The sequence below is a fragment of the Miscanthus floridulus genome, chromosome 8, assembly GCF_019320115.1.
Source record: "Miscanthus floridulus cultivar M001 chromosome 8, ASM1932011v1, whole genome shotgun sequence".
NCBI lineage: Eukaryota > Viridiplantae > Streptophyta > Magnoliopsida > Poales > Poaceae > Miscanthus > Miscanthus floridulus.
This window is the reverse complement of record NC_089587.1, coordinates 221332077-221356275: the sequence shown is the minus strand read 5'-3', so window position 1 is coordinate 221356275 and position 24199 is coordinate 221332077. Positions and strand designations below refer to the sequence as shown.

Below are 24199 nucleotides of genomic sequence, written 5' to 3'. Positions count from 1 at the left end.
GCAACAACCACCTGCGTTGCCTGAGGTTTACATTGCGTCAGTTCTCCGAATGAACTTTGCGTCATGTGCACATCAGTCATAAACACAAGCAACATGAATCACCGAGCGGAGAACCTTGTCTTAAAAACATGTGGTACAGGTTACAGTCACTGGGGATCCAATTTGCTAAACAAACAACAATCTTTGCATAGAACCTCATGACGATACAATCATAAAAAAGATCCAGAGTTCTAAAAACAACAGATCCCATGAAGACGCACTGATTAGTTGTACACCATATACTTGGGTGTTGCACTGAATTTCTGGTAGCCCTTGATGACCTTATTGACAGCATCGAGGAAGTCCTTTTCTGTCACTGTTTTCCTGCGGGCACGGATGGCATACATCCCGGCTTCTGTGCAAACGCTCCTTATATCCGCTCCTGGAGTAACAAGCAAGGCTATGTGAGAACCTGATCGTCTATCGTAAAATCTTCAAGTACAACAATCAAAACAAACAGATAACATTCTGATCAAACCACAAAGCAACTCACCAGTAGAGTTGGGGCAGAGCCGTGCCAGAAGCTCAAAACGAATATCTCGCTCGCAGTTCATGGTTCGTGTATGGATCTTGAAAATTTGGGTACGGCCCTCCAGGTCAGGTAGCCCAAATTCTACCTTTCTGTCCAGACGACCAGGACGCAGAAGCGCAGGATCCAAGGTATCAGGCCTGGAGAAAACAGAGACGGTGGTCAGCTTCTGGGGCCTGGGATATGGCCAATAAATTTTATAGCCATTATAAACAATACATCTTCATGCAGCCATGTCAGTTGAAGGCATGGAGCCTAATTTTCATGCAGTCATGTCAGTTTAAGGCATGGAGCCTATAAACAATAGGTTTTCATGCAGAACTTCGCATATTCAAAATTCTATGTTTCTTCAGATAATATCTTCAGAATAGAGTACGAGGTAATCACCTAAAAGGATCTGGAATCACATGAGTAAAATGAAAAAATGAAATACCTATTAGTGGCCATGAGAACTTTGATGTTTCCTCTTGCATCAAACCCATCAAGCTGGTTCACTATTTCCAACATTGTTCGCTGCACCTCATTGTCGCCACCCACCCCATCATCAAAACGAGCACCACCAATAGCATCAACTTCATCGAAGAAAACAATGCATGCTTTCTTTGAGCGGGCCATCTACAATAGAGGAATTCGTTTCAGAAATATGTTGAACAGAAAAAACTGGATGAATCTTTACAGATTCGCAGCACTAGATATACCTGGAACAGTTCCCTGACCATCCGAGCACCTTCTCCGACATACTTCTGAACTAGCTCACTTCCAATTACACGGATGAAACAAGCATCAGTCCGATTTGCTACAGCTCTTGCAAGAAGAGTCTTGCCAGTACCAGGTGGACCATAGCAAAGGACACCTTTTGGAGGGTCAATACCAAGCTTGACAAACTTTTCTGGGTGAAGCATAGGAAGTTCAACAACCTGTAAAAATGGTACAGCAAAGAGTAAATAAAGTAGGTCCATAACTAACTGTGATGAAGTATGTGCCAGCTCACAAGGAAAAAGGATCACATACTTCACGCATCTTCTCAATCTGCTCCTTGCAGCCACCAACATCATTGTAAGTCACATCTGGCTTTTCCTCCACAGTCATCATGGTAACACTTGGGTCAATTTTTGGTGGAAGAGGGATCTGAATCTGGTACTTGTTACGATCAACACTGCAACAAGCATCAGGTGTGAGATCACAAATTTTTCACTAGGTGGGAAAAAGTTTCAACTTATTCAGGAACAATAGCACAACGCATAGAGAAATAACCAAAAGGCCAGTCATGTTTCAGCAATAAAATGAATGCACAGGATCATTTTTAGATTAACCAACCTTTCCATCTCTTAATATTGCGTAGGGCAGAGTTTTATACTAGCATCCAATCTATGCAGCTAACAATTATTTCCAATGCAATAGCAGTATTCAAAGATTACTAAAATACATAGATACACTACATTCAATATTGCTTTTCAGAAAACACTACGCGCCTACCAAGTCATGGTCATGGAGGACAGCTAATTCAACAAACCAATGCTTTCTCATCTATGTCAAACATGTTCATGACATCTTTCCAAGGGACATGGCTATCACTACACGAATGGCCATTGCTTTTTTAAGCCTTCTAATAAGTAATAACTCAAATTAATAAGCATTGTTCCCATAAGACATGCAGCTTGCATGATGCATATCATTTTCTTACAAATAATCACCGGAAAGATGGGCCAGTTTTGTATACATTCATCACAGAGTACATAAATGCATCATAGTGATGTAGTAGAAATGAATAACTAAGTATGATATGCTAAAGGAAGAAGACACTTTAAGACTTATGATATGCTTAATTTGAAAATACAGGATGGCATACCCGACCCTCATCCCTTCCTCGATATCAGTTGGAGAGACCTTATCCCCCAGTCCAACCACAAACTGCAGTAATCAAAACAAGGCATAAGAAAAAAGTGTACAGTTTCTAGGTCGCATGAGATGGAAATAAAATGGCAAGCATGGCATACCTTTGCAATTTGTTTTACATTTATAACATATTTGGCATCATCCGTATTAGGGCTTATAATCTTTGTACACCTTGCTACCTGCAGGAGGATAAAGAGAAGTTATTAGTGCGCTGGCACATGTAAAACTGAAACCGAAAAGATTTTGTGCCCAACTATCATGCATCGTAGGTCGTAATTCAAATCTGTAAAAACTATTAAGTAACACAATATCAGGTTCAGTTAATATACTTGTAATGGTTGTTCTTCTTGCATCATCTGTTTATCTGAAACCAAATCCCACTGGCTAGGTGGAGCCAGCCCTGTATCAGACTCCTTTATCCCTGCATTTAGTATAAGAGCACATCTCAGGTCAAAAGGAGCTTGCTAGCATTAAAACAAGCTGATGAATTGCAGAACAACATAGAACATAATACAAAACACCAGACATAAGACATAATAGAAAACACCAGACATAAGTTGTGGTCTCATAGCCAATTCATCTTACTACACTATTAAGTTAATAACATGTCATTACTACACTATTAAGTTAATAACATGTCAAATATCTAGAGTGCAGGGTAATATATAGCAGCACCCCCATGCCAGAACTACAGAGGAATCACTAAAGAAACAGTTCCCATCGATTTTTACCCTTGTTCAGTAAACTAGAATGTTTCAAGTGTAACACACTAAATAATGCATCACTACATCTTAACCATTTGGATAACTATACGTGAGATCGTCAAGTAAATGAAACTCCATATTAGCTGCAAGTAAATAGCCAGCTGAAACAAGTGTTGCCAAGTGAATATAATTCTCAGTGCAATAACTCAACAGTCTAAGCTAGAAGATGAATAAAATGCCACAAAATGATCAAACTTATCCTTAGGACCAACTCAGAAACAAATTGGCCTACATCTCCAATGCCACACCGAAAAAAAAATCATAATAAAATTATCACTCACCACAAAGGTCATTGATTTTCTTGGCCATCTCCTTGATCTCCTTCTCGACCTTCTTGATGCTGGTCGAGTACGGCCCAAGCCCCTGCAACAGCATCCAGCAAACCAAAATTAGCAAACATCAGCAGTTTCTCCCCTTCCAATCACACACGGCGACCTAAATCTGGTAAAAGCACGATGCCGTTACAAACGACAGAGGAGATCAAAACCCTAAACCGATCTCGAGCCCGAATCACAACGAACACAACTCTGAAGCCCCACCCCCAAGACCAAATCACCAAAGAACCCTAGATCCACGAGATCAGAGAGATCCAAACGGGGGTCGAGGGACGCACATAGGTTTTAAGGAGGGCGATATCGTCCTCGTCGAGGGGGCGGGGGTTCTTCTCGTTCATGATGTCATCCTCCGGTTCCGGAGCCATGGCTGTCCTCCTGAGCGAGCGGCGCTTCTCCGGCGGCGAGGGGAGAGGCGGCTGTGGCGGCTCAGGTCCGTGGGGCGGTGGGGGGCGAGGAGATTGGAGATGCCTTCATCTGGGGTACTTCGACTTCGTTTTATTGGTATTTTTCTTTCCTCTTCTCCAAGGGACCCTTCTGCACCGTGTGATACTGATCGGACGGAGCTAGATATCGCTTTGCCTGTTATACAGACGGAAAATGGAAAATTGGACGAGTACCATTGAGAGATGTAAAGTTTGGAAATGTACCCTTGTTGCTACTATAGGTATGTTTTGTTTCCGCAGCCCGCGCACAACTAGGCGTGGCACCCTACGGCCGGTAACCAAACGTGCCCGATATATCATCAAATTGTCACAATGATACTGATTTGTATCGTCAGCTAGACATGCCCTATATATCATCAAATTATCACAACGGTACTAATTTGTACCGCTTTTGTTAACTTTCCTAACACGGGGCTCTTTTCTTCTGACTCTTGAATCATCTTCTTCATGGTTCTTCTTGTTCAAACTTGATCCTCGCCAGAGAGTGGAAGTTTAGTGTGTCTCTGGTCATCCTATTTATCCTTTCTTTGTGCCATGATCTCTTGCTGCTATGTGTTCTGCACACATCTCTTGCCTCGGCAAGCAATGGTGTACAAGTACAACTAATCTCCTCGCTCCTCTGGCTTATGTTATTCTTCCTCCACCACAAATAGCTCGAGCTTCTCTCTTTCTTCCTCCACCGCAAGCAAGAGTAGATCACCGAGACCCTCCAACATCATTTATTCCTACCTCTCCTGACTCCTAAGGCTGCAAACTGCATATCGACACCACATCTTTAATCCCAGCATCATTTCCATCAATCCAAAATGCCAATTCACTCCTATAAATCATCTCCTCATCAACTCCTATAACACAGACACTAACAGAATTGTATGGCCTCGTTGCTTTCCGAATAACTTGTATTCTTGTGTGATAGGCATCTTTGGTTGACATTTGTTTTGATATAAGGGTAGTCTAGCTTGTACCTGAGAGCCACGCTCCCGCTGTCAAGGTTCATACATGTAGGGCCAATTTGTTTGGGTGCATGTTTACATCCATCCTGCCCGAACACAAATGTTAATTGGTTGCCTCGCTCGCACCAACAAGTGTTTTTGGTCGCCTGGTGGTGGCTTTAGGCCGATCACTAGTGAATGGTGATGGTTCAAGGGTGGGGTGGGAGCTAGCTAGACAGCAGGACCCGATGGTTACAGGTGGCGAAGGACATGTAGATGAGGAGGGGCAAAAGAGGTGGCAAAGGAGTGAGTGAGAGAACAAGTGAATGAAAGAGAACACAGCTGAATTAGTCGAATGGGCAGAGTAGATGATGGAACAGTTAAGGTAGAAGGCCAAGAAGATGTCGTTGGTTTTTAATTATATATATCCTACATATTGCTCGCCTTGTGCAGATGTAGTTCTATGCATTTTTGCTAAAATAGGGGGACACATTCCCAGAGCGTGAGCGTTGCTAACGAAAACAACACTAGTCTCCTACCTCCCACCCACCTTGCCGCCTCCACCATCGTCCTGGCCCTTGTCGTCCCCGTCGCTAGCCGCACCGTCCACCATCCATCCCTACCCCCACTCTAAACTAATCTGAACCAAAGCTCCTCGTTTCTATTGGCCCGTCATCGGGCTCGCTGACCACCCAGTCAACAGCACTGCTAGCTGCACCGTTCACCCCTCACCCCCTGCTCCTCCTCTCTGCCCTCCCTAATCCAAATCGGAGGAGACACCGCCTCCCTTGCCCCCGTTGCATGCTCTACCTAATCGGTTGTCTCCCACCACCCATTTGGGGGCACTCCAATCACCTCGCTCGTTGTCCTTCAGCTTGCCTTAACCATTGTCGGCCCCCTCCCCCTTCTAAAGGGCACCGACCATGGACCCCCCACCCACCCACCCACCCACGCACCCACCTCGAAGACCCGAAACTCGAACCCTAAGAGCCTTGGCCCCTCCACTTCTTGCCTCGTCTGAGCACACCACCGTGCTGGTTCACCCACCTCCGGCTCATTCTATGTGCTCGCCGCCTCCCTCCCCTAGCCTCTCGGGCTCAAACAAAGATTGTGACATAGTAACGGACTACATTAACCAACGTTACTTTGGATCTCACCAGTAGTCACCCCTTCAGGCCATAGCTGAGCTCGTCAGCTCGATCGCCAGAGATGCATTTGTTATAGCCGTATCCGTATCTATACAATAGTATAATAAGTATACAATAGTATAATAAGCGTGCAATCCAAAAACTCCGTCTCCTCTCACAGAACACTGTTCCTGGCACAGTCAACGCGCGATGTGTTTTCCCTGATGAACAGTAACGTTTTTCCGTAAACAGTAACCGGTTTTTGGAACAGTAACGGGTTGCTATGAACAGTCCTTACCCATTAAGGAACAGTGTCACCCTGTTTTTTTCCCTCTTTTTTTTTGGACGCAATACAAATCTTTTCTCCGTTCGTTTGTTCCTCACGCAAGGTGAGTGTTGACAAATCGAGCCATCACTGCATCTGCATGCAAACGTCGTTGACTCCACCAGTCTACGTTCCCCTAAGATGAGACCTCGCATGTCGCGCCACGCCTAGCTCTCGATCGCTTCCATAGTCCCATTCCATTTCTACACACGGACTCCGCCTCACTCTCGCCGCCTTTACGCAAAGGCGTCGCCATTACCGTGCCGGCCAAGCTCCCCACCCCCCACCCCCAGCAAAAGAACTACCACCGACGATGCTTCCCCTGCCTGCAGCTAGCTGCCTTCAATTCGATCGATGTCAGTACGTGTAGCAGCCTAGGAGTATAGCTAGCATCATATCAGTCGCTCCCTAGTCCCTACTTGCATCGCATACTTGCCTGCTCGACTGCTCGTTGCTCTCAACGTCTCCGATCCATGCAGCGGCAGCACAGGCTAAGCTAACAAAATCTTGTGATCAGCCAGCGCAGCAGGCCGCGTCGTCTAAGCACCTCTGATCTGCGACGACTGTGGTGTGTGCGTGCGCGCTTCTTTATTTGCTTGCCAATCGATCGATGCCGTCACCGCCGCAGCCGCCGCCGAGGAATTCTCTCAAGTCGTTCATGGGCAACGGCAATCACGCGCCCCTGCAGGTCGGCGTGAAACAGAGGCACGGCGGCGGCGGCTTCCCCAGGCTGTCTGCCTCCAGCAAGGCGCTGGTCCTGCTGCCGCTCCTGCTCCTGGCCTTCATCTTCCTCTTCGTGTACCCCAAGGAGTTCGAGCTGCAGGCGATGCTGAGCGCGTGCGGCCCGCCCGCAGCGGAGCCGGCGGTGGTCCGGAAGCCCGACTTCCGGCTGCTCATCGGCGTGCTGACCCGCGCGGACCTGTACGAGCGGCGGCACATGCTGCGCATGGTGTACGGGCTGCAGCTCGCGTCGCCGGAGGAGCCCCTCGCGGCGCACGTGGACGTCCGCTACGTCTTCTGCCGGCTGTACAAGGACGACCAGCGCGTGCTGGTGCCGCTCGAGATCCTCGTCCACGACGACGTCATCGTGCTCGACGGCTGCGAGGAGAACCTCAACGGCGGGAAGACGTACACGTTCCTGTCCACGGTGGCGCGGCTCTACGCCGACGAGCCGTACGACTACGTGATGAAGGCCGACGACGACATCTTCCTCCGGCTGCCGCAGCTGGTGGCGTCGCTGGGCGGGATGCCCCGGGACGACATGTACTACGGCGCCACCATCCCGTGCGACAGCATGGACCCGTTCCGGGAGTACATGGCCGGCATGGCCTACGCGCTGTCGTGGGACCTCGTGCAGTGGATCGCCACCTCCGACGTGGCGCGCAACCACAGCGTGGGCACGGAGGACATGCTCACCGGAATGTGGCTCAGGCTCGGGGACAAGGGGAAGAACCGCTTCAACGCCAAGCCGGCCATCCACGACTACCTCAACCCCGTGCCCGTGGACCAGTGCGAGCACGAGTTCATGCCCAGCACCATCGGCGTGCACAGGCTCAAGAGCAACCCGAGGTGGGCGGAGGCGCTGAAGTACTTCAACTTCACGGCAGGGCTCAAGCCGTCCAAGTCCTACAAGATCGACTAACACCTAGCCTCTCCTATCGACTACTGTAAGTAGTAGGGATCGATCCATCGGATGCGTGCATGCGCGTTGCTTAATTTTGAGGGAACTTTTAATTAATTTATACATAAAAACAAATGTGTTCCTTGATTTGATCTGTGCTCTTCTCACCAACTCCATCTTCCCACTTGTTTTTTTACCATATTTTGTACTTCATAATTTTTTTTAACAAAACAGTTAGAAGAGCCGCCGGTTATACTAAAGAAAAGAAGAAAAAAAATCCAGATTAGTCGGTACAACATAGCAGCAAGTGAAACAACGACTAAACACCAAAGAAGTTGACAAACAAAACAAACACCTAAAGCAATTGCAACTAAACCTTTGGAACAAAACCCACAACAATTGCAACTAAAAGAAAATCTAACGCATAGGCAACAAAATCCCCGTCACGTTGCAACCTGTCGGTGTTTTGAGTTACCACCGATGAGTAAATTTCTAGTATTTGCGTGTCTGGCTCGGATGGTATGCTTAGAGGACACGAGGTTTATACTGGTTCGGCCAGAAAGTCCCTACGTCCAGTTCGTCGCGGATGCTCGTGTTACTAGCACTGAAAGTTTGTAGTAGGGATTACAATCAGGCGAGAAAGGGAAATGATCCCAAGTCTCTGGTGGAAGGAGTGAATGGGTGCTGAGAGCTCGATCGCTGCTCAACCGTGTGTTCGTGTCATGCTCTTGTGCAGATCTGGATCCGATCAGGTCTCGATGGGTCGATCTCCTTCATGGGGTGCCCTGCTTTCTCTTTTATAGGCCAAGGGAAAGCACGGGTTATAGCAGAGGAAAAAAAACGAGAGAGAGGAAGGCTTTCAGGATCATCGGGTCCTTCTTCTCCTTCATACGGGTCCCACCGATCCTGTAGATGTCAATAGGGATGGCTCCACGTCGCGGCCCAGTTCGTCACTAGCACCATGCGCAGGCGTCATCTGCCGGTCATGGCGCTCAATTCCGTCCCGACGGACATCGTGGTGAACTGATGCGCCTGTCATCGTTCGTATGAGGGTTAGGTAGAATAGCACCGGCACGCCCAACACTGTTCTTGATGTGAATCCTCAGGTATAGCCCGTCATAGCCACGGGTTATATCGAGTCATGCCAGTCTCTTCCCCGGTATCATAGCTTTGACCCAGGTCCATACGCTTGGACATAGAGTGGTTGGCGGCGGTATGGGTCTCTGTCAGGCGAGACAGAGCACGAACCCAAGGGGACGGGAGAGACGGAGCCCATCCCCAGAGGTCGGGTCAAACGGCGGAGCCCGCACCCAAGGGGTCGGGCGAGGCAGAGCCCGCGCACCTTGGGACTGGTTGGAGCCATAGTCGTGCTCCTGACTGCTCGGATGAGTCAATGTTGATGACCATTAGCTCCTCCTCTTCGGATATCCTAGTATTGGTCCCCGACAGTAGCCCCCAAGCCTACGGAGGAGTAGAATGCTCCTTCGAAGGCTTTTCCGAACAGGAGGACTCTAAGGGCCTTGGCCTTCTTTTGTCACCCACGGCGTGACCTGGGGACGACGATTCCCTTTTGTCGTGATCGGACCCCTAGGGGGTATAGCCGTGAGATTTGGTGGTCCAGAAAAGGTATTTCCTGATTCCGACCCCTATGGGGTCTGTCGTTCCACGACCGCGCGTTCAGTTTCCTTGCGAGTCCAACTTTCCTCGAGCCCCCGCCCGTAGCAGGGGTCTAGTCGAGGGTCGGTTTGTCTTTGTGATCGTCTTCCCTCGAGCGTTTTTTTTTGATAAAACGGAGGGGCTGAGCTGTGCCACGATTTTTCTATATGGACGGATCATGGCGCTCGGTGAGCTGTTAATGGGCTAGTCTGAGTAGGGCCACGACATCCTATTCGTGGGGGTCCAGCTTGGGTCAGTTGGTGACCGACCCTAGATTCTCAGTGGTCAATCCATATAGTTCTCGGGTCCGTTCGACCGTTCCCGAGGGCTCTGTCTTTCTTCGAGAAAAAACAATGGATCGTATCCGGCCGAGACTCGAACATGGGCTAGGATGCCCGCGACGCTCGTGCGCCCGGGTACTGGCTGCTAGCGGGCCCATCCCTTTCCACCCCTCACTCTAAAGGTGCCGAGAGCGGTTGTCGAACCCGTCGGTTTTTTAGCTCTGTATCACTCTTACCTATGACGGACCGTGGCTTTTTTGGGGAGGCGAAACTGAAAGGATCAAGATACCCAAGAGGGGGTGAATTGGCCTAATTCTAAATTTTTTTACAATAATTAAATCCTATGGTTAGCTCAATTAACCCCTTGTACCTAGAAAGTGTTTCTAATTATTCTACCGCCCAAAAGACTTGCAACCTAAGTTCTAATCCTACTCTAGCATGACACTTATATGAATGTAAAGACTAGAATTGAATTGCTCAAAGTAAATGCTCAAAGCAAATAGAGAAAGAGGAACGCGGCGATGTTTTGCCGAGGTATCGGAGAGTCGCCACTCCCCACTAGTCCTCGTTGGAGCACTCGCGCAAGGATGTAGCTCCCCTTGATCTGCGCAAGGATCAAGTGCTCTCTACGGGTTGATTCTTCGACACTCCGTCGCGGTGAATCACCCACAACCGCTCACAACTTGAGTTGGGTCATCCACAAGCTCTCCGGATGATCACCAAGCTCCCAATCACCACCAAGCCATCTAGGTGATGGTGATCACTAAGAGTAACAAGCACGAATTCTCACTTGACCACGACAAGCCTAATGAGAAGGGTGGATGCACATTTTGCTACTCTTGATCTTCACTAATGAGGGCTCTCTTTGGGATTCTCAAATCTCAATCATCTCATTAGGACCTTGCTCTTCTTGGCACTCTCTAAGGTGTTTCTCTGTTGTTGGAATGAGCAAAAATGCCCCCACACACGAGTGGAGGTTGTATTTATAACACCGGCTGAAAAACAAACCGTTATGTGCCTCTACGGGGTGACCGAACGCTCCAATCAGTACACCCCAAACTCCAGTGGTTAAGTGTTGACCGGACGCTGGCCAGCGTCCGGTCACATTTTCCCTTCACAGGAACCTTACTGATGTCGACCGGATGTTGGACCCCCAACATCCGATCACTTGCTGAGCAGTGTCCGATCAGTAGCCGGAACCTGATCAGCGTCCGATCAGCATTGATCGGACGCGTCCGATTAGGATTCTCCCTCTCTAGGACCTTACTGGAGTCAACCGGACGCTGGCCCTCAGCGTCTGGTCACTTGACCTCTCAGTGTCCGGTCACTTCTAGACACTTTCACCTTGGTCAAATGAACTGACCGGACCATAAGCTAGCGTCCGGTCACACTGGAGCCAGCGTCCGATCAGTATTTGACCCTCCATTCACTTCCAACTCTCGATCATATGTGAATGAAGTTTGCTCCATTGGATCAAAGGGTTGTTTTGGAGTTATCTAGTGCTAGTTTTAACAAATGTGCACCACACCTAACTCACTAGACTCACCTAGGTCAAGCTCCCCATTCATAGCCCCCTTAATAGTATGGCCAAAGGAAAAACAAAGTCCTAAACTACTCTAAGTGTCTCTCCAACTCCAATCGACACTTAAAACTTGTCCATCCTTAACATTGTCGTCCATCCTTTGAAAACCGAAACGATTTCCATCGTAGGGGCATGACAACCTTGATTACCCATTCGATCTCCATTACCGTGACCTAACTTAATTGTTTCTATAAAACACACGTTAGTCATAGTAATCACGTATTGTCATTAATCACCGAAACCTAACTAGGGGCCTAGATGCTTTTAATCTCCTCATTTTTTATGATTGATGACAATACTACCTTGAGTATGTGAAAGAGATGAGGTTTTTAACATGCTTGGTTCATATAAGCTTTTGGCAATAAGAACAAAAGTGTTAGGCAAGCTTATATGACCCAACCCAACATGATGTACTCAAAAGATATGAAATAAGCATAAGTACAAGCAATGAAGCTCATTTGCATCAAAGTAAAACGCGGAAGCAAAGGCAAATGAGCATAATACAAGTGATATGACATATAAATAATTCACAGTAGAGAGCACACATGTCATATATCATGATCACGTAGATATCACTATCACATAAATATAGTAGTAAACATGAATGCATAATGTATCACACACATAGAAACTCCAAATGTAATAGATAAGCTAATATAATAACTAAGCTCCCCCTAGATATATCGCTCCCCCTAAGGCTATCATACTCGAACCCTCTCCTCCTTTAGCGTCAAACACCAAAACCTAAGGGTCAGTCGGCGAGACTGCAGCCAATGAGCCGGGTGCTGAGGTACGAGGAGCAAGCTGGAACTGGTCACCATCATCATCTAACCCTGAGCTCTGAGCTGTCTGACCCTCTGTAGCTAGAAGTGATGCTGAAGCAGTCTGGGTCGGATCAGGAACTAAAGTTGATGTAGGCTATGCTGGTATGACTGAAGCAGCCGGCTCTGATGATGCCACTGAGGAGGGGAGCATCTCTATAGTCGTTGTGATAAGTGTAGCCATAGAAGGACCTAGAACATGCAGGTATGGAGGAGTGGGCTGCCCTGTCAACTCACTGAAGGAGGCACCAAGACTCCTGGAGACTGAAGTGTCTGGCACTAGTAGCAACAACGTCTGTGTCGGTGTGAAGTCCGTCTGAAGAGGTGTGAACTATGGGGCTATTACTGGCGAAGCGAACCACTGGGACACCTGCTCTATAGGTGAAGCATACTATGTTGGTGGTTGTCCCTGACTCTAAAGCCCACTAGGCTATAACACTGGAGTCATCGAAGTGGTGGCAGGCTGACCAATCTGGGGCGAAAGCTGTGGCGGTGGGGCCACAATTACTGTCACTACATGCTGCATAAATCCAAGAAATTGCTGCTGCATGAGGATCTGCTATTGATGCATGGCCTGCTTGTAACATCCCGGCCCAGGGCTTAATAGGATTAATATGATACTCATACCAATAAGTTGCAACTTCTTTTCCGGAAGCCCATCTGTAAATAACTCCGAGGTTAAGCGTGCTTGGCCTAGAGCGATGGGTGACCGACCGGGAAGTTCTTCCCGGGTGCGCATGAGTGAGGACAAAGTGCGCAGAAAAGACCTGTGTTGGTCTGTAAGGGCAGTCTATATCCTAGAGAAGCTGCCAGATGTAAGCGGGCCTGGCCTCGGAGAGGCGGGACGTTACAGAATGGTATCAGAGCCGACTCTCGCGGTTTCACGGGCGCATGTGTCGCAGTTGCACAGGCATGGTGCGCATGGCTGGTGTAGATCCGGCGTGGTCACACAGCATGGCACATGCGCTAGCTCTGGACACACGGACGTGGCCAAGAGAGGACGCTCCTGGCTTGGGATTGATCGACGAGGACGTCGATCTCTTAAGGGGGTGAGGATGTAACATCCCGGCTCAGGGCTTAATAGGATTAATATGATACTCATACCAATAAGTTGCAACTTCTTTTCCGGAAGCCCATCTGCAAATAACTCCGAGGTTAAGCGTGCTTGGCCTGGAGCGATGGGTGACCGACCGGGAAGTTCTTCTCGGGTGCGCATGAGTGAGGACAAAGTACGCAGAAAAGACCTGTGTTGGTCTGTGAGGGCAGTCTATATCCTAGAGAAGCTGCCAGATGTAAGCGGGCCTGGCCTCAGAGAGGTGGGACGTTACACTGCTGCTGCTGCTGTAGAGCCTATGTCTGCTGCTGAATAGCTAGCTGCTGTCGCTAAAACTCGTCCTGCCGAGTATGGAACTGAGCAAATGTAGCAACTGTCTCTTGATCCTATCGTGCCTGGTCCTACCTCATCCACTCAAGTATAGTAACAAGAGTGAGGTCTGTCTATAGGGTAGGTGGTGCTAAACTAGAGCTACCAACCTCAGCATCATGTCGATGTAGAGGCATCTATGGAATGGGCTGGTAGTCATCATCAGAACTGTCACTAGACTTGCTCGTGACCATCCCCTCCTACTAAGCAAGCTGCTCCTCCTCTATAGCTGCAATACCCCTAATAATATCATCCTGCTGGGCTGCAGTCTCTAGCACCTCTAGGCGACGGCACGGCTGACTAGGTACCTATGGTGTACTGTGGCAGATTATCCGAGTCAGGTTATAAGTAGGAAACTCTGTAGTGGCACCACTGTACTCAGCTAGCATCTCAGGCAGCCTCACTGTAACTGCCCTACGAATAAGAAATGTAATCCAGTGAGCATAGGGTAGCTGCCTGTGACCTTTGAAGCCCTCAGCTATAGTGTCCTCCATCTCTAACAGAAGAAGATCTCAAATATCAAAAACTGTCTGCTGTATTAGAGAGTTGAGAAGCCATAGCTGTATATGAGTCAATCCCTCTCTATATCCCATCCTCAAAAGTAATGTCATCCTCATGATAGCCTCAATCACATGAGTAGTGGGAGTAAGATCACTGGGGTTTCTCCACGACCCCTCGCCAAAGGGCTCTGTGAAATAGTGATGAACCAAGTCTGTAGGGGGCACCATACCGCCATGAGGGCATCTAGGGGTGCGGTCTGTCCATAGCAAACCTCATGAAGCCTGACTGGCTGCTCCTAAAGCCTGAGTATCTCCCTAACCCTAGTGCTTATCAGCCGGTAGTCTCTGTCTCTGAATGCAAAGTGTATAAACCTGTGCTATGAGTCAATCTAGAGTGTAGCATAGGACTGTCGAACCTAAGATGGAACATACAGCCCTGTCTATCCAATCAGATCTATTAGCCCTGGTAAATAGGATAGATACGGGCGAATGTGCTCTCCAGCTGCTGCTACTATAGACTCTATGTTGCACACCCTCTGTGATTTGAATACTGCTCCACTGTTAAGATAGGTATTATAGAAATCCTCCTGTAAGGGTGTATAAAATCCCTATGATGCTCTCTCATCCCTCCTAGGTGGAAACCACACCTCAAAGTCCACAAACCTCAGCTGCTGCACCTGCTTGGCCGTGGTGACCCTCAAGTCAAGATGGGTCACTGGAGGCGGACCCTGTGGTCGAGGCGGTGGATGAGAACCCCTCCGCTAAGTATCTGCCCTAGGCGTAACTGGAGCATAGGTACGACCAGAGCAGCGTAACTATGGCTGAGGTGCCGGCTTTGTCTCCTCAGCCTACTCGGCCTGCTCACCCTCCTAAGTCTGTTGTGCTGGCTGTGCCTCCTAAGTCTACTCTACTGCCTATGGCTGCTGCTATGACTCCCCCTAAGGCTGACCCTCATCAATGGCAACACGCTGTCCTCTAATCATAAGAGTCCTAGCTGGACCATAATGAAGGCGCTCAACTCACTCAAGTGAAGCCCTCGCTTCTGGTGAAAGCTGATCTACAATCCAGACTCTGCTGCGAGCACCTCCTTTCTCGGCACACTCTGTGGCCTCTGCAACTATGGTGGCTCTCGCTGTCTCTACGTCTGGATACTTGCACTTTCTTACTGCCAACTTCTTTGTCGCTTTGCCTTTTGGTTTTGCAGGCTGGCGAGGCGGGGGCCTCAGATCCTCGTCACCGGGACCACCTCCGACATTCTTCGTACGAGCCATCTGATGGATGTGAGAAGAATCAACTGCCACTGACAAAGATCAACTGTCACTTCCGAGACTTGGCCTCGTTCCGTACTCGCGAGCTTGGCCCCGAGTTAACTGACAACTGCCAACACGATCTCAACGGCACCAACTCGCTCCATGACAGAATAGATAGGATATACAAATAATTTTAATTATGCATCTAGAGATACGAAACCCTAATAGAGCAAGCAATTAGGTACGAAATTGAAACGCGGGCTTGCTACCTAATGAACCGGCGATCCAAGGAAAAGAGAAACGACGTGCAGGGAACCACCGAATTGCGAGGCTAGGGTTAGGGTACCGGCTCGACAAAGATTGGCAACCAAGTAATGCAATGAGAGCACTCGAGCTTGGCTACAGCGAGGGTGGAGCTAGGGCACGAGCTCGTCGGTGCTGGAACTCAGATGGCGCAGCACGGGAACTTGGCGAGCGGCGCTGGACGACACGGCGGCGCGGGGAGGCATAGAGCGGTGGCACTGGTGTGGGAGGCGACGCTGTAGTGGCATGGTGAACTGTGGTGGCGCGGGCGCTCGGGAGCATGGGGAGTCGCTGCGGTGGCATGGAGATCTACGGTGGCGTGGGAAGGCAGCTCAGGAGCACGTGGAAGCGCTACGGCGGTGTGGAGGCAGCGGCTAGGGCATGAACACACAGCGATGACAGCGTAGGTAGGTCAAGGATGTGCGGCGGCTCATGATTATAACGGGTCCCCGATAGAGTTCGATAAGGAAATAAGAAAAGAGATCAAGATCCACATGACTCCTATTGATCGGACGCTCCGATGGCAATGACCGGATGCTGTCACCCAGCGTCCGGTCGATTCTAGAGAGGTCCAATTCCTCTAGAATCGCGACCAGACGCGTCCGGTAGACACCGACCAGACGCAGCCAGAGTCCGGTCAATATAGCCTTCGTCTTCTCCACATGACTGGATGCTGAAACGCCTTCTGACCGGATGCTGAAACATAGAGTCTGGTCACTCCTTCGCAGCAAGTTCACCTCCTGTGAACTGACCGGACGCTAGACATCAGAGTCCGGTGCAGCGTTCGATCACTCTTTCTTTAGCAAATCTTCAAAGTCCTTCGTGCTGCCTGTTCCTAATCAAGTCCCAACTTGAATAAGATTCAAATAAACACCAATTGAGACTGATATGAGTGACCTCTCTCAAACCCTCAAGTTTTTCAAAATATTTTGCCTTAGGCTATAATTCTTTTTAAGAAAATAGGCAATAAGAGAGCAATTTGAAGACAAACGACAAAACAACATTCATGCATATGCAATGCAATACTTGTAAGTAAATCTAGTTGCTTGTCAAGTTTGATCCAAGATTAAGCTTCTTCACACGCTTTTCGGTGGTTATCTTAACCATGTTAGACAAGCCCTATATGCATTACAAAGCATTAAACATATTGTATATTACAATGCAATACAAGGGACAACACAAGCTCATTTTTTAGTGAAGTTACTAAAATCAAGCACATTAAGCTTATTCCGCAATCTACAAAATGTTGCCTCATCTAGCGGTTTAGTGAAGATATCCGTCAATTGATCCTCGGTCCTCACACCTTCTAATGATATATCATACTTTGCAACATGATCTCTAAGAAAGTGATGGTGGATATCTATGTGCTTTGTGCGAGAGTGTTGAATCAGATTATTTGCAAGTTTTATCGCGCTTTCATTATCGCACAAAAGAGGTACTTTTTCTAGAACTACACCATAGTCTAGCAAAGTTTGTTTCATGTAAAGTATTTGTGCACAATAAGCACCCGCGACAATGTATTCCGCTTCGGCGGTGGACAAAGCCACACTATTTTGTTTCTTGGAGGACCAAGACATAAGTGATCTGCCAAGCAAATGGCACCCTCCGGATGTGCTTTTTCTATCAACTTTGCATCCGGCATAATCCAAATCGGAATAGCCAACTAATTCAAATATAGCTCCTTTGGGATATCAAAGGCCAATGTTTGGTGTGTGCTTAAGATACCTAAGGATTCTTTTAACGATAATCAAATAAGTTTTCTTAGGATTAGCTTAAAATCTAGCACACATACACACACTAAACATGATGTCGGGCCTAGATACGGTCAAATATAACAAACTATCAATCATAGAGCGGTAGAGAGTTTGATCAACCGGGTTACCTCCCCCATCTAGGTTGAGATATCCATTAGTAGGCATTGGTGTCTTGATTGGCTTATATTCATCTATCTTAAATCTCTTGAGAAGATCATTTGTATATTTCTCTTGAGAGATAAAAATCTCTTCTCTCATTTGCTTGACTTGAAAACCAAGAAAGAATGTAAGCTCTCCAATCATTGACATCTCGAACTTCTTTGACATCAATTCATCAAACTCTTTGCAAGAATCTTCATTTGATGATCCAAAGATGATATCATCAACATACACTTGACAAATGAAGATATGCCCATCAAGCTTCTTGGTGAATAGTGTGGTGTTGACCCTCCTAATGGTGAAGCCCTTCTCAATGAGGAAGTCCCGAAGGCGCTCATACTAAGCTCTTGGGGCTTGCTTAAGCCCATATAATGCCTTGGACAACCTATAAACATGGTTAGGATATCTAGGGTCTTTAAACCTAGGAGGTTGATCAACATAGACTAGTTCATTAATAAAGTCATTTAAAAATACACTTTTCACATCCATTTGATGAAGTTTTATTTCATGATGTGATGCATATGCAAGGAGGATACGGATGACTTCTAATCTTGTAACCGGTGCAAAGGTCTCTTCAAAATCCAAACCTTCAACTTGAGAGAACCCCTTTGCCACTAGTCTTGCCTTATTCCTCACAACAACACCTTGATCGTCTTGCTTGTTTTGGAACACCCACTTTGTTCCAATGACTCTTGCACCTTTTGGCCACTCTTCAAGAGTCCAAACTTTATTGCAGGTGAAGTTGTTTAACTCTTCATGCATGGCATTTATCCAATCTAGATCTTGAAGAGCTTCTTCTACCTTAGTAGGCTCATAGCAAGAGACAAAAGAGTGATGAGCAATAAATGAAGCAAGTTTTTGTGATCGAGTCATTACACCCTTTGATGGACTCCCTATGATGAGATCTTGTGGATGATCTTGAAGTAGAGGTATATTTCTTCTATTGACCACTTGAGGGGGAGGTTGTGGAGCATCAACATCTTATGCTTGTACCACCATTTGTTCATAAGAGACATGCGTGTCTTCATTTTCTACTCTCCTATCTTTTTCACCATCTTATGGCATACTTGATGAAGAAGGTGGATCAATCACTTGTACATCATCTTTAGGCTTGATGTCTCCAACCAGAATGTTCTTCATAGCCTCCCTCAATGGTTCATCACCTACATCATCGAGATTCTCATGTGCACCTTGGGAGCCATTGGATTCATTAAATTCCACATCATATGTTTCTTCAACTAAGCCGGTGGCATGATTAAATACTCTATATGCTTTGGACTTTGATGAGTAACCAACAAGAAAACCAATATCACAATGTCTTTGAAACTTCCCTAGGTGTTGGCGCTTCTTGTAGATGTAGCATTTGCAACCAAACATCCTAAAGAAGGAGACGCCCGGCTTCTTCCCATTGAGCAACTCATAAGGTGTCTTGCCAAGAAACTTTTGAAGGAATAAGCGGTTTAATGCATATCATGCGGTGTTGATAGCTTCCACCCATAGAGCTTTGGGGTGTTGTACTCATCAAGCATTGTTCTTGTAAGAGTGATCAATGTCCGGTTCTTCCTCTCAACTACACTATTTTGTTGAGGAGTATATGTTGCGGAGACCTCATGCTTGATTCCAACTTCATCACAATAGGCTTCTATGTTTGTGTTGTCAAATTCCTTCCCATTGTCACTTCTTATCTTCTTAAGCTTCACTTCAAATTCATTTTGTGCTCTTTTGACAAACTTCTTGAAGCAAAATACAACTTTGGATTTGTCATGAAGGAAGAATACCCATGTATACCTTGAATAGTCATCAACAATCACAAGACAATAAAGATTTCCTCCCAAACTCTTATATATTGTTGGTCCAAATAAATCCATATAAAGGAGTTCTAGCACTTTTGCGGTTGACATGAAAGCTTTTGTTGGATGGGTATTTACAACTTGCTTGCCGGCTTGACATGCACTACAAAGTTTGTCCTTCTCAAACTTCACATCCTTCAACCCTCTCACCAAATCATTCTTCATTAGTTTTTTGAGTGAGCTCATCCCAATATGAGCAAGTCTTCTATGCTATAGCCACCCAAGTGTTGTTTTGGTGAATAGGCATGTCTTCAAGTTTGTATCTTTGAAGGTAAAGTCCACTAGATATAGGTTATTGTATCTAAATCTTTTGAATATCACATGATCATCATCCTTCTTAGATACAATAACTTCCTTCTCGGTGAACAAACATTGGAAGGCAAGATCACACAATTGTCCAACGGATAGCAAGTTGAAACTCAATGAAGCAACATATAGCATATTGGAGATGGAATGATCATTTGATATAGCCACTTTGCCCAATCCTTTGACCTTGCCCTTTGAGTTATCTCCAAATATGATTCTTTCTTGTCCATCTACTTCTTCATCTAGTGAGGTGAACATACGAGGATCACCGGTCATATGTTGTGTGCAACCACTATCAATAACCCAATGACTTCCACCGGTCTTGTAGTTCACCTACACACAAGGGATCAAGCTTTAAGAACCTAAACTTGTTGAGGGCCCTTCACCTTCTCAACAAGTGACTTTGCAACCCAAATTTTCTTAGACCTATTCTTATTGAGAGGACCTAAGAATATGACTTTCATCTTTCCACTAGAATTCTTTCTAAGCATGTAGTGAGCATTGAAGGCAAAAGGTCTAGCATGCTTGGGCAAGGATTGTGGTGGTGAAGTTTGGCACTCATAAGCAAAGTGGCCTTCTTATACATACTTAAAATATCTCTTTGGCTTTGGCTTAGACTTATGTTGTTGTTGAGATTGAGCCTTCTTCTCTTGGTTTGCTAAGTACCCAATGCCACTTTAATCTATCTTCATGACAGTGTTCATTAGTAGCTCACTTTGAAGATGCTTGCCTCTAGTGAACTTGCTCAATCTAATCTTAAGATGCTCTTTCTCCAACTTGAGCTTCTTATTTTCTTCCTTGAGAGCATCATTGTTTTTCTCTTCCTTGAGCTTCTTGTTCTCATCTTTGAGCTTATAATTCTCAAGGATCAAACCATCATCATGAACAGTAGTTTCTAGCACAATAGACTTGGTGGTTTTGAGCTCTTCAAGATCTTTCTTGAACTTTTTATTGTCATTCTTGAGCTTGACAAACTCATCATAATCATCGGCTTCAACCACTTGCTTGTCTTTGCTACTAGAACTTTGCTCAATGCTCTCAATAATCAAGTCATCACATGATGTAGCAATATCAATCTTAACAACATCGTTAGTAGCATCATATGGCTTATTGGATAAGAATTCGTGAGCAATAACAAGATTATCATGATTAATCTTAAGAGTAGTATATTCTTCTCTTAGCTTGTTGTGGCTAGTGATGAGCTCATTATGTGTCCTCTCAAGTTTATTATGTTTTTCTTTAAGCTCTTTCTTAGAAGATTTGAGCTCCTTGAGTTTGGATGATATAGCATCATTTGCTTCTTTAAGCTCAACACTAGCCTTTTTCGCTATATCACATTTGGCTAAAAGAGAGTCATTTTTAGCTTCTAGCTTTTCATTTTTAGCTCTAGTTTTTATAATGATCTTAGTGTACTGTTTTAGCAATCTAGCAAGATCATCATAAGAAGGTGATTTATATTCATCATCATCACTATCGCTATCATCATCACTAGCATGCTCATCATCACTACTATCATCATTGTTAGATACCTTGTGGTCACCCTTGGCCATAAGGTATAGGTGTGTGGAGGATGATGGTGGTGGTGGCGATGAAGATGATGAAGAGTTGATAACAATTGCGGCCATCTTCTCATTGTCACTATCATCATCGGATGAAGCACTAGATGAATCAATGTCCACGAGCCAATCACCGATAATGTATGCCTTTCCACTCTTCTTCTTCTTGTGTAAGTCCCTCTTCTTGCTATCTCTCTTCTTGTATGGCTTATTCTTCTTCTTCTCTTCTTCTTCTTCATTACTTGAGTCATCTTTCTTGCCCTTGTATTTGTTCTTGAACTTGTCTTTCTTGGGCTTAGTGCATTGGTGTGCTAGATGACTAAGTTCTCTACAATTGAAGCAATCCATCTCGGAGATTGGCTTCCTTCTAGAGCTAGTGAAGAACTTCTTCTTACCATCAAACTTGATGCCACTCTTGTTGAGCTTCTTTAGCATCTTGGTGGTCTTCTTTACCATGAGAGCAAGACTTTCATCATCAACTTCATCATCACTTGAGCTCTCATACTCAAGTCTTACTTTACCCTTCTCTTGGCTAGCTTTGAATGCTAAGTCCTTATCTTTCTTCTTGGTAGAGGAAGAGCCATCTTGTGGCGTGATGTGCATGTACATCTCATGAGCATTGATCTTTTCCAAGATTTGTGTCGATGTAGTGGTGGAAAGATCACCTTGATGAAGCACGGTCATAATATGCCCATATTTATCAATGGGGATGACACTCAAAATCTTTCTTACAATATCGTATGGTTGCATTTGAGTGAGTCCAAGCCCATTGACTTCCTCTACAAGAACATTCAAACGTGAATATATCTCATTAGCACATTCTTTAGGAAGCATTTCAAAAGAGTTGAGCTTTTTCATGACAAGATGATAGCATTCCTCATGCTCACTCTTAGTCCCCTCATGGAGCGCACAAACGTCCGACCATAGTGCATGGACGTCTTTGTGGTTCCTCGTCCGATTGAACATATCTTTGCAAAGACCTCTAAAGATGGTGTTTCGAGCCTTTGCATTCCACTTCTCATAGTTCACCTCATCGCCTTGTAGGTGAGTAGCATCCCGAGGTTGTGGGAAGCCATGTGAGGCAGCTCTAAGAATACCAACATCTAGAGCTTTTAGATATGCCTCCATGCGAATTTTCCAATAAGAAAAATCATCTCCCTTAAAGATAGGAGGAGGTCTATCCCCGTGAGACATCTTGCTCTATGCGGTTAAGCCTAAATACGTGAGCACGAGGCTCCGATACCAATTGAAAGGATCAAGATGCCCAAGAGAGGGGGTGAATTGGTCTAATTCTAAATTTCTTTGCAATAATTAAATCATATGGTTAGCCCAATTAACCTCTTGTGCCTAGAAAGTATTTCTAATTATTCTACCACACAAAAGACTTGCAATCTAAGTTCCAATCCTACTCTAGCATGGCACTTCTATGAATGTAAAGACTAGAATTGAATTGCTCAAAGTAAATGCTCAAAGTAAATAGAGAAGGAGGAACACGACGATGTTTTGCCGAGGTATCGGAGAGTCATCACTCCCCACTAGTCCTCGTTGGAGCACCACGCAAGGGTGTAGCTCCCCCTTGATCCGCACAAGGATCAAGTGCTCTCTACAGGTTGATTCTTCGACACTCCGTCATGGTGAATCACCCACAACCGCTCACAACTTGAGTTGGGTCATCCACAAGCTCTCCGGATGATCACAAAGCTCCCAATCACCACCAAGTCGTCTAGGTAATGGCGATCACCAAGAGTAACAAGCATGAACTCTCATTTGACCACGACAAGCCTAATGAAAAGGGTGGATGCACACTTTGCTACTCTTGATCTTCACTAATGAGGGCTCTCTTTGGGATTCTCAAATCTCAATCACCTCACTAGGACCTTGCTCTTCTTAGCACTCTCTAAGGTGTTTCTTAGCTGTTGGAATGAGCAAAAGTACCCCAATACACGAGTGGAGGTTGTATTTATAACATCAGCTAAAAAACGAACCGTTATGTGCCTCTACGGGGTGACCGGACGCTCCGGTCAGTACACCCCAAACTCTAGTGGTTAAGTGTTGACCGAACGCTGGCCAGCGTCCGGTCAGCACTGACCGGACGTGTCCGGTCACATTTTCCCTTCACAGGAACCTTACTGATGTCGATCGGACGTTGGACCCCCAGCGTCCGGTCACTTGCTGAGCAGTGTCCGATCAGTAGCCGGAACCTGATCAGTGTCCGGTCAGCATTGACCAGACACGTCCGATCAGGATTCTCCCTCTCTGGGACCTTACTAGAGTCGACCGGACGCTGGCCCTCAACGTCCGGTCACTTCCAGACGCTTTCACCTTGGTCAAATGAACTGACCAGACCCTGAGCCAGCATCCGGTCACACCGGAGCCAGCGTCCAGTCAGTATTTGACCCTCCATTCACTTCCAACTCTCGATCATATATGAATGAAGTTTGCTCCATTGGATTAAAGAGCTGTTTTGGAGCTACCTAGTACTAGTTTTAACAAGTGTGCACCACACCTAACTCACTATACTCACCTAGGTCAAGCTACCTGTCCATACCCCCCTTAATAGTACGGCCAAAGGAAAAACAAAGTCCTAAACTACTCTAAGCGTCTCTCCAACTCCAATCGACACTTAGAACTAGTCTATCCTTAACCTTGTCGTCCACCCTTTGAAAACTAAAACGATTTCCATCGTAGGGGCATGACAACCTTGATTGCCCATTCGATTTCCATTACCGTGACCTAACTTAATTGTT

At 46.3% G+C, this 24199-nt stretch overlaps 2 protein-coding genes across 2 annotated transcripts; one reads left to right on the top strand and one right to left on the bottom strand.

The window, feature by feature from the left end:
* Window positions 1-94: 94 nt before the first annotated feature.
* On the bottom strand, window positions 95-4044 carry LOC136478248 (26S proteasome regulatory subunit 7A). Its single transcript, XM_066476605.1, has 10 exons — window positions 3842-4044; window positions 3510-3591; window positions 2794-2885; window positions 2566-2643; window positions 2418-2479; window positions 1580-1724; window positions 1267-1485; window positions 1002-1183; window positions 533-708; window positions 95-421 (listed from the first exon to the last, which is right to left on the bottom strand). The coding sequence occupies exons 1-10, from the start codon at window positions 3926-3928 to the stop codon at window positions 264-266; spliced, it is 1281 nt and encodes a 426-aa protein (XP_066332702.1). The 5' UTR covers window positions 3929-4044; the 3' UTR covers window positions 95-263.
* A 2956-nt stretch (window positions 4045-7000) lies between these two features.
* On the top strand, window positions 7001-8032 carry LOC136475059 (beta-1,3-galactosyltransferase pvg3-like). The gene has a single exon (XM_066472611.1). It carries the CDS (start codon window positions 7001-7003, stop codon window positions 8030-8032), a length of 1032 nt encoding a protein of 343 aa, XP_066328708.1.
* The last annotated feature ends 16167 nt before the right edge of the window (window positions 8033-24199 follow it).